General features: G+C 50.8%; 1 protein-coding gene across 10 annotated transcripts in view; it reads right to left on the reverse strand.

Annotated features, from left to right (window-relative positions):
* HVCN1 (hydrogen voltage gated channel 1) overlaps positions 1 to 8,726 on the reverse strand; it is a 40,892-nt gene extending 32,166 nt beyond the window's left edge. The window contains exons 1-4 of one of the 10 annotated variants that reach the window (XM_063784943.1): positions 8,054 to 8,180; positions 7,369 to 7,452; positions 6,721 to 6,795; positions 1,958 to 1,997 (exon numbers count right to left, since the gene is read on the reverse strand). In XM_063784943.1, coding sequence (XP_063641013.1) covers positions 1,958 to 1,978 — 21 coding nt within the window. In that variant the 5' untranslated portion in view covers positions 1,979 to 1,997; positions 6,721 to 6,795; positions 7,369 to 7,452; positions 8,054 to 8,180. Of the gene's footprint in view, positions 1 to 1,957; positions 1,998 to 6,720; positions 6,796 to 7,368; positions 7,453 to 7,821; positions 7,932 to 8,053; positions 8,322 to 8,467 lie in introns of those variants that run through there. The other 9 variants (XM_063784942.1, XM_063784940.1, XM_063784939.1 and 6 more) reach the window with 9 other exon arrangements.
* Between the last annotated feature and the right edge of the window lie 2,087 nt (positions 8,727 to 10,813).

The following is a 10,813-nucleotide window of genomic DNA, read 5'->3' on the forward strand; positions in this document are numbered from 1 at the left end:
TGTGCTAAGAAACATGGTGCCATAAATTGTACTTTTTCTTTTTTATGGGTTCTTTTCCCATAAGTGAGATGACCAGGCTTGAATATGGATATTTTCAAGATTCTTGATACACATGGTCAAATTTTGTGTCTAGAACAGTGGCATGGGTTGACCCAGTCCCCCGTGATATGTATGAGTGAGCTGGTTTCATCACAGTCTAATCAGCATTAAGCATTTCCAAATGTTCTTTTTGGTTTGCCTAATTTAATAGGGAACTACAAATGAAGGAAAAGCATGAACAGTTCCCACTTAACCTTTCTTCCATGCTGACTCTCTTATGAAGGATACCTGGAGCTCCTGGGGCTCCTAACTCTTACAGTTACCAGGGTCATCAATTTGATGAAATACACAATCACCATCATCATCATCATCATCCTGTGGTCATTCTGACCCTCACATTTGCTTCTCAGACTCTGCCCCACTCACCCCTGCTGCTGCCCTGAGCTTCCTGCTCTGCCCTCGCCAGCTTGGCCTGGCTAGGCCCCCAGAACCTCAAGATGAACAGCTGATGTGAAAGTCAACACTTCCTTTCTACCTTGCCCCCAATCTTCACAACCAATGCCCCCCAAATCCAACAAACCTGCACCTCACATATCAAAGACACAGTCTATTTCCTACTCGAGATGGCCATAAGATACAGGAGGAAAGCATTTCCTCTGGAGTCAGGCCAGGTTGAAATCCCAATTTCTGTTTTTTTTGGAGACGGAGTTTTGCTCTTGTCACCCAGGATGGAGTGCAATGGTGCGATCTTGGCTCACTGCAACCTCTGCCTCCCAAGTTCAAGCGATTCTCCTGCCTTATCCTCCTAAGCAGCTGGGATTAGAGGTGTGCGTCAGGATGCCTGGCTAATTTTTGTACTATTAGTAGAGATGGGGTTTCACCATGTTGGCCAGGCTGGTCTCAAACTCCTGACCTCAGGTGATCCACCTGCCTCGGCCTCCCAAAATGCTGGAATTACAGGCGTGAGCCACCGTGCCTTTGCCTCCTAAGTTCAAGCAATTCTCCTGCCTCAGCCTCCCTAGTAGCTGGGATTACAGGCGCATGTCACCACGCCTGGCTAATTTTTGTATTTTTGTAGAGATAGGGTTTTGCCATGTTGACCAGGCTCATCTTGAACTCCTGACCTCAAGTGACTTGCCCACCTTGGCCTCCCAAAGTGCTGGGATTACAGGCATGAGCCACCACACCTGGCCTAAAATCCCATTTCTGCCACTTTCTAGCTGTGTGATCTTGAGAAGTGACTTTACTTCTCTGTGCCCAAGCCCTGTATGGGCTCAGTACTTGCCTAACATTCTGAGACCACTGTATTATCAAATCTTCCCGACAATCCTGCAAGGGCAGGGGTGGTAAATAATCTTTTCACTATTTTCCAGATAAGGAAACTGAGGCTCAGGGAATTGAAGGGCACACAGTTATTTTGTGCCTAAGGACACATAGTTATTAACATGCACTGTTCGAGACCAGCCTGACCCACATGCAGAAACCCCATCTCTACTAAAAATACAAAGTTAGCCAGGTGTGGTGGTGCATGCCTGTAATCCCAGCTACTTGGGAGGCTGAGGCAGGAGAATCGCTTGAACCTGGGGGGCAGAAGTTCTGGTGAGCTGAGATTGCACCATTGCACTCCAGCCTGGGCAACAAGAGTGAAACTCCATCTCAAAACAAAACAAAACAAAAAAAATGCACATAGTTATTAACATACAGGGCTGGGATTCAAATGGTCTGATGTGGAATATCAGGCTACTTGGAGGTTTTGTGAAGTCCTTTTACAGCTTTTCATCATTTTGATTTTAAATATTTCAGTATAGTGGAAACACCTGAACAGGGAGTTCTCCCTCTCCTGTTTGAAACACCAAACAGAATTATCCTCTCAAGGCTGGGATATCCTCTAATGCTGCAAGACCACAGAATCCATTACCTTTTCGTCCCAGGTGGCCATGTCCCTGTTGCCTCTGGATCTGAAAAATAAAAAGACATTTGTCCAGATCTATCACCTTGCTGCCATCTACCTTGGTATGTGCTCTGTAATCCTTTCTTACAAATTAGTTTTAAGTTAGTTTAGTTTTAACTGTGCCCGAAATTAGTGTAAAGTACAAAGTGTATGTAGGAGGGCATACATCCTGGATATAGAGCCAAATGAACTAAAACAGGGACTCAAACAAATACTTATTTGTACACGAAAGTTCATAGCCTTTCACAGCATTATTCTCAAAAGCCAAAAGGTGGAAACGACCCGCTTGTCCATCAATGGATGAATGGATCAACAAAATGGGTCTGTCCACACAATGGAACGTTATTTGGCCATAAAAAGAAATGAAGGGGGCCAGGTGTGGTGGCTCACACTTGTAATCCCAGCACTTTGGGAGACCAAGGTGGGTGGATCACCTGAGGTCAGGAGTTTGAGACCAGCCTGGCCAACATGGTGAAAACCCGTCTCTACTAAAAATACAAAAATTAGCTGGGCATGGTGGTGGGGACCTGTAATCCCAGCTACTTCGGAGGCTGAGGCAGGAGAATTGCTTGAACCCAGGAGGCAGAGGTTGCAGTAAGCCGAGATCGTGCCACTGCACTCCAGCCTGGGCAACAGAACAAGACTCTATCTAAAAAAAAAAAAAAAAAAAAGGAAAAAAAAAAAAAAAAGAGAGAGAAATAAAGTATTGATACTTATTACAATGTAGATGAACCTCAAAGATACCATGCTAAGTGAAAAAAGCCAGACATAAAATGTCACATATTGTATGATTCCATTGATATGAAATGTCCAGAACAGGATATGAAATGTCCAGAACAGAACAAGCAGATTGGTGGTTGCCAGGGGCTGGGGGCAGGGAAGGATGGGGAGTGACTGCTTAATGGATTAGGGGGTTTCCTTTTGGGATGATGAAAATGTTCTGTGCAGCTAACAAGGTATTTTTTTAAAAAGCAAAATTATATATTATTAATTTTAATACAAAGAAAAACAGTGAAAATGTTCTGATAGAGGTGAAGGCCGCACACTGTGAAATGTACTAAATGCCACTGAATTATTCACTTTAAAACGGTTAGCTTTACATTATGTGAATTTCACTCCAATTGAAAAAAGACAGACATTACAGTGTTGGGGTTGCTCTGAAAAACAGTAAAACCTTCTGAACACCCACCACCAGCTACATCAGTGAATGCACCTCTGAGCAGCAGGAGCTGCTAGTGCTGTTGAGTATTCACATATGGACGTGGAAAGACGCCAGCCACAGAGCAAACAGAGGAGTCACATTACGGCAGAGTCTACAGGATGACCCCATCTAAGTCAAAAGAAATACAGATGCTTTTCTTTGGTCCGTAAGGATCACTCTTCGCAGTGGTTATCTTTGGAAGAAAAGGGAGTGATCTGGGTGTGGGGCTTTCCTTCTCTGCTTCTGGGAGGCGTGAACTTTTACAATGAGTAGGTGTTACTTTAAAACGTTATTTTTAACATAGGTGATGTATGCATGTAGTAAAAAATTTAAATTATACAAAAAGATATTCTATGACAAGTCAGTCTCCCCTCTACCCATTATCCTTCCCAGAAGCGGTCGCTCTGACCCTCTGACCAGTTTCCTACGTCGCCTTCTGGAGTATTCTATGCCCTCACAAGCACATGAGTAGATACTCTCCCCCAACCTTCTATTTTTTTTTTTTTTTGTAAACAAATGTGAACCCACATACTGCTGTGAACCTTATTTCCCTTTAGGGTGTGGTAGGCAAAATAATGCTCCCCTTCAAAGATGCACATACCCTAATCCTTGAACTTGTATATTACTTTACGTAGCAAAAAGGATTTTGCAGACATGATTAAGTTGCAGCTCTCAAGATGGAGGCAATGATTTTGGATTATCCTAGTGGACCCAATGTCATCAGAGGGGTCTTTGATAAGTGGAGGCAGGAGAAAGAAGAGATTGTGAGGACAGAAGCAGAGGCTGGAGTCAGAAAGATCTGAAGATTCAGTGCTTTAAAGATGGAGGATGGGGCCTCAATCCAAGGCATGTGGGCCCCTCTAGAAGTTGGGAAGGCAAGCAAACAGATTCTCCCCCAGAGCCTGCAGCAGCAACACAGCCCTGCCCATATCTTGACTCGAGCCCACTGAGACCAATTGTGGACTTTTGACTTCCAGAACTGTAGCATAATAAATGTGTGTTATCTTAAGCTGCCAAGCTTGTGGCCATTTGTTACAGCAGCCACAGAAGACTAACACAGTATCTCAGAGGTGGTTCTATGCCAGTGTGTCCTGTATGAAGTGCACGCCTTGTCACGGCTGCACATGAGTCCCCTGTAGGAATGTGTTTAATCCTACTAGTGATGGACACTTACGGTTGTTTCCAATCTCCTCCCACCCCAGCGCTTCAATAAATAACCCTGCACACCCTTTTTTTGTTGTTGTTTTGTTTTGTTTTGTTTTGGAGTTGGGGTCTCACTCTGTCACCCTGGCTAGAATGCAGTGGTGTGATCAGAGCTCACTGCAGCCTCAAGATCCTGGACTCAAGCGATCCTCCCACCTCAACCTCCCGAGTAGCTGGGACTATAGGCACACACTACCAAGTCCAGCTAATTTTTGTAGAAAGGGGGGTCTCACTATGTTATCCAGGCTGGTCTCAAACTCCTGAGTTCAAGTGATCCTCCTGCCTCAGCCTCCCATGGTGTTAGTATAATAGGCATGAGCCATTGCACCTGATCCCTCTATGTAACTTCTATAATTTTTTTTTCCCCCTGAGACAGTCTCGTTCTGTTGCCTAGGCTGAAATGCAGTGGTCTGATCTCGGCTCACTGCAACCTCTGTCTCCCAGGTTCAAGCAATTCTCCTGCTTCAGCCTCCTGAGTAGCTGGGATTATAAGTGCCCACCACCACGCCCAGCTAAAATTTTTTTTTGTATTTTTAGTAGAGACGGGGTTTTGCCATGTTAGCCAGGCTGGTCTTGGACTCCTGACCTCAAGTGATCCGTTGCCTCAGCCTCCTAAAGTGCTGGAATTACAGGCATGAGCCACCGTGCCTGGCCTAATTCTAAAAAATTATTTTGAAATAAACTTTCAAGAAAACTTTAAAAAGGTTCTTTCTCTCCCCACAGTTACATGCTGAGGGTGCAAGGGACTCTTAGACTTTCTCGCTGGTTGACTGGCAGAGCAACTTCTGGACCCAGCAGAGTTCAGCTTTGCATGTCCCTATACCAGCCCCCTGGGATTCTCAACCTGCTCTCACGAGAGGGGCTCAAGTGGAACCATCACCACAAGAGGAGGTGAAGGGAAAAATTAAGGTGCCCTGGAGATTTCCTACCTTTGCAAGACAGGAGCTAGAACTAGCACACACGCAGAGGAACACTCAGCTTCAGCAATTCAAGCAACAGAAACTTTAAAAACTACCATGCCCTTCTCCATTAAACTAGCCAAAACAAATAAAAAGGATAAAAACCAATGCTTGCAGAGCTGCAGAGAAATGTGCACACATTCCTGGGGATGATTTTTCTAAATAGCTACCTGGTCACAAGAGGTAAGTGCTTCCAAAATGATCCCACCCTTGACTTGCACACCTTGGTTAGGAAACTGTATCTCCAAGAAGCCATTTGATAGCCAAAAACATGCACAATATGGACAATGATATTTATAGCTAAGTTGAATAGTATGGCTAAAACCTGGAAGTGGCCCTCAACCCCCAAGCCCTACTTTAGGGAAAAGCTGAGGAAGGCAGTGGGCTCTTGGGAGGGATAGTTCTGAAGTCTATGTAGAAACGGGAGAAAAAATGCTGTCAAGCAATGAGAAGAAAAATAGGCGGATGGCTGACACATTGCCTGCAACTGTACAAAAGTATCTGAGCCATTCCTAGGTGCCAGGCACTGATTTCCCAGGTTCTGGGAAATCCAAGGTGAAGAGGCAAGGGCAAGATCACGATCCTGGTAGACTGACATGTTACCTGGGGAGACAAACAAGGAAGCAAGGAAATATACAAGACAGACCACACCCCCACCCCCCAGCTAAGCATTGGGAAGCCAGCCAGCCAGAGTAAGGGGCCAGGGAGCAGGCGGGGTCTCCTTAAGTGGGGTGGTCAGGGACAACTCGACATTTATGGTGTGCCCTGAATTACAAGGGAGTATGTCACAGATTGCAGAGAAGAGCATTCCCGGGAAAAGGAAGAACACGTGTGCTGTGCACAGCCCCTGAGAGAGCGGAGTACTTAGGAGGTGGCGGCTGGGGACAGCAGTGGACAGGACAGTGGCCAGAGAGAAAAATTGAGAATAATCACACAGGGCCTGATCATGGAGAGGGCTTGGCAGGTGATGCTGGGGATTTGGATGGAAGTGAGGGGTCCAGCGTGATGAGGCGGCAAGAGATGCTGGCGGCCTGGTCTCAGGGTGGAAGTAGGGGGTGGAGGGGTGGCCGGATTCAGGATATGCTTTGGGTTAGAACTTGTCGCTAGCCTAGACTGTGGGGAAGGGACGAGGAGGGGGGTGGTGGATGACAGCTCCCAGGGCCCAAGCCCCAGTGACTAGCAAAGGATCAAGTCTGGGGACAAGAACACTCTGGCTTTCTCCTTCTTGCTAAACCTGTGTCGGGGAGGGCAGGGGCCACAGAGCAGCTCTGGACCTTGTGCAAGCCTCAGCCCAGAGATTTTCAAAACCCTGCCCTTATCAGCCTTTCCCTCTGGGGAGTCAGCCAGAGAAGTTGCCACCCCCTCACCTTGGTCTTACTCAAGCAGCTCCTAGTTGCTGGTGGGGCTGTCCGGAAATCCTGCAGATCTCAGCCCTGAACAACCTGAAGTTAAAGGTGCCCAGGACAGAGAAGTACTCTCAGAGGGGCAGGACGGAGGGTGGAGGAAGCACTGGAACCATGAACTTTTGGTAGTAACCTGGTGCCAGGGGCTAAGCCTGTACACCAAGCATCTTATATCATCTTCTCAGCAATCCTGCGAGGTAGGTACATGCTTAACCTCATGGGACAGATGCGGAAACTGAGGCAGAGACAGGCCAAGTCACGAACTGAGCCTGCAAGATCCCCCACACCCAGCACTGGTAAAAGTGGTGGGGGCAATGTTCCTGGAGGGAGTTCCAGTGAGGAACTGCTCTCCCCTCTCTGTCTTGGCGTTTACCCTGGCCCCAATCACTCTTGTTCCTCAGCATCTCTGTCTCCAACAGGTGGGTGCTTTTAAAGTGCTTCTAGGGAAGGGTTTGCTGCCCCGGGGCTCCTCCTTCAGGGATGGCTGGGCCTGCTCATTGCAGCCTTCTCCCGGGACATCCAGCACTGCCTCAGCCCCTGCTTCTCTCCTACAATCTCCCGGGAGGGCAGCGGGGCAGGGACGATGCATCCGAGGACTTAGGGGACACAGACCTGGTTGTGAGTTCTGGCTCTGCCTCCTTTGGCTGTGTGACCCAAGGCAAGGGGCTTGGCCTCTCTGCGTCTTGGTTTCTTCACCTGTTAAGAGGGAGACGACGATGGTCACCTGCGGCTGCTGCGCGGAGTGTGAAGAACTGAAGGCACCTGGCCCAGGGCGGCGTGCACCACCAACTTTCCGGGATCGGGGGGTCACTAGGGCCGGCGTCTCCCGCGTTCCCCTCCCCTGGACTCCAGTCCCCGCCGAGGGGAAGCACTGCCCGCCCGCGCCGGGACACGCCAGAGCCGAGGGCAACCGAGGGCTGGGGTCCTGCTGGGGCTCCACGGCGAGGCCTGGACAGCGGAGATGCGGGGGGGTCCCCTCTTCTCGGAAGGATCGGGCACTGGGGGTCTTGTAGAAAGGGCTGCACGCCAAACGGGGTACGCCCCCCGCCCGGCCCGAGCACTTACCCGGCGCCCCACCCGCCCGCGGTCACCGCTGCCACTGGGAGCCTCAGAGCAGGTCCGGCCCAGCCCGTCCCGCCCCGTACCGTACCAGGCCCCGCCCCCGCCCGGGCCGCCCCCGCCCCCGTCCCCGCCCCCACAGCCCGCAGACCCCCAACGGTCGGCGGGCTTCTAGGCCTCGGCCCGGGTCTCAGTCCCCTTGTCCCTGCCTGTGGTCAGTCCACCCGTTCGTCCCTACCTCCCTCACCCCGGCTGCCTCCCGCCCCGCAGGGTGGGCCTGTCCTGGGCCTCCCGCAGTTACAAAGGTCCCGCCCGTGGGAGCGAATCGCGGATCACGAGAATCCTGCCCCGGGCCAGCCTAAAGGAAGGGTGGGCGGGGGAACCACTTCCTTCCTCCGCCGGCTGGAGCGGGGCGAATCCACCCCGCCAACCCCTTTCGGGGAGCTTCTGCTCCATCCCACCGTCTCCGGGCCACCCCTGCCTCTGGGTCTCCTGATTCCTTGGCCTCGTCCCCTGCACAGTTTCTGCCATGCAGGGGTGGAGGGTGGGCAGCATGCTCTGACGAATGAGCAACCTCTCAGCCCTCAGAACTTCCCTTGGTCGAGGGCGCTGAGGCTGCTCATGGGATGGTACTGGCAAGAGGGAGCCTTACCGCGTGCAGCCCCTGCCTGTCCTGGGCCGCCTTGCTCCGGGCCAACTCGTACGGCCCCGCAGGCGCAGGCCCAGCTCTGAAGTCCCTCCCCTGTGGGCCCTCCCAGCACCCTGTTCACACAGTCGAATCAGTTCTGTTAGCTTCTGTCTTCTCCCAGAGACCATTTGTCCCAAACATCCTGCAAAGCCGTCTTCTGCACACCTCTCCCTTCCGGTTGAGTCGGGGCTGTGGGGAGAGGCTCACCTCCTTGGGGTTGTGTTAGTTTCCTCATGCCGCTGTTAACAGATCACCACAAACCTAGTGGCTTAACACAAATGTGTTATCTTACAGCCCTGGAGGCCAGAAGTCTCAGATGGGTCCTACAGGGCCAGAATCAAGGTGTGGGTGGGGCTGTGCCTTCTGGAGGCGCCAGGGTAGTGTGTTCCTTGCTTTTCCCGGCTGGAGAGGTGCCTGTGATCCTTGGCTGTCTCAATCCGACCTCTGCCTCCATGGTCACAGCGTCTTCTCCCTTCTAAGGAGCCCTGTGATTATATGGGATCCACCTGGATAATCCAGGCTAATCTCTCCAGCTCAGGATCCCTTCACATAGCCACACGTGCAAAGTCCCCTTTGCCACTTAAGGCAACATACAGGTTTGGAGGGGTTAGGATGTGGATATCTTGGTAGGGGGGTGCATTCTTCTGCCTCCCATAGGGGTATTGTCTGCTTCAACTGACTCGGCTTTCCCCAATTCTGCTGGGCAGCTGGCTTTCTTTTCTTTTTTCTTTTTTTTTTTTTTTTTTGGAACGGAGTCTCACTGTCGTCCAGCCTGGAGTGCAGTGGTGCGATCTTGGCTTACTGCAACCTCCGCCTCCTGGGTTCAAGCAATTCTCCTGCCTCAAGCCTCCCGAGTAGCTATGATTACAGGCCAGCATCACCATGCCTAATTTTTGTATTTTTAGTAGAGACGGGGTTTTACCATGTGGGTCAGACTGGTCTCGAACTCCTGACCTCAAGTGATCTGCCTGCCTTGGCCTCCGAAGGTGCTGGGATTACAGGTGTGAGCCACTCCACTCAGCAACAGTCTCACTCTGTGGCCCAGGCTGGGGTGCAATGGCATGATCTCGGCTCACTGCAACCTCTGCCTCCTGAGTTCAAGCAATTCTCCTGCCTCAGCTTCCTGAGTAGCTGGGATTACAGGTGCCTGCCACCACGCCTGGCTAATTTTTGTTTTTTTAGTAGAGACAGGGTTTCTCCATGCTGGTCAGGCTAGTCTCGAACTTCTGACCTCAAGTGATCCGCCTGCCTCGGCCTCCCAAAGTGCTGGGATTACAGGCGTGAAACACCATGCCTGGCCTGCAGCAGGCTTTCTTTTTTCTTTTTGAGGTGGAGTCGCGCTCTGTCACCCAGGCTGGAGTGCAGTGGCGCGACCTCGGCTCACTGCAAGCTCCGCCTCCCAGGTTCATGCCATTCTCCTGCCCCAGCCTCCTGAGTGAGTAGCTGGGACTACAGGCGCCCGCCACCACGCTCGGTTAAATGTTTTGTATTTTTAGTAGAGACGGGGTTTCACCGTGTTAGCCAGGATGGTCTCGATCTCCTGACCTCGTGCTCCGTCCTCCTTGGCCTCCCAAAGTGCTGGGATTACAGGCGTGAGCCACCGCGTCTGGCCAGAAGGCTTTCTTAAAAACATTTTGGTCAGATCTCCTGACTTCTCAGTCATGTATTATTACAACAGTCCCATGCCAGTTCCTAAGGCATAGTCTGGTCCATTTTCAACTTCAACTTCCTTATATTTTATTAAAAATTCTCCTCCTCCCCCAGGGCCAGCTAGACAGAGTGGAGAGGATGTGGGGACTGCTCCCAACAGCCCCTCCTCTGTGTTCACTCCCCTCTGGTTGAGGAAGGGAAAAGGGAACAAGTACCCCGTCCCCTAGTTGCACACCTGGAAGTTGCAGCCCTCTGTCTTAACATCTGGTCTTGCCTGTAGTTAGACCCTTAGTGCAGACAGGTGGTGACCTCAACAGACCCTGCTAAGGCAAGGCAAGGCTCAAACCCTGGCCTGGCTCGATCCCCTGGCTGCCTTCCCCCATCCCTTCCCCTACAGAGGCATCGCTCAGTCTTCTCCCCGGGTACTTGCCTCTGCTCCACGTTGCAGTGGTCCTGGGAAAGTCTGCAGCCCCCAACCTTACTGATGGCCTGGAACCTGGGGCCACCAGCAGGGACCTATGTCCATACTTTTTGGGAACCAGGATCCCAAAGGAACACTTCAGCAAGTCTGGAGAATTTGGTGATATTCTCAGCATTGTCGTGTTTACTGAAATCCTGCTACTGCTCAGGCATTTCAGTGGACAGGAAAAGATCTCAAAT

This window comes from Pan troglodytes, chromosome 10 (assembly GCF_028858775.2).
Source record: "Pan troglodytes isolate AG18354 chromosome 10, NHGRI_mPanTro3-v2.0_pri, whole genome shotgun sequence".
Lineage (NCBI taxonomy): Eukaryota > Metazoa > Chordata > Mammalia > Primates > Hominidae > Pan > Pan troglodytes.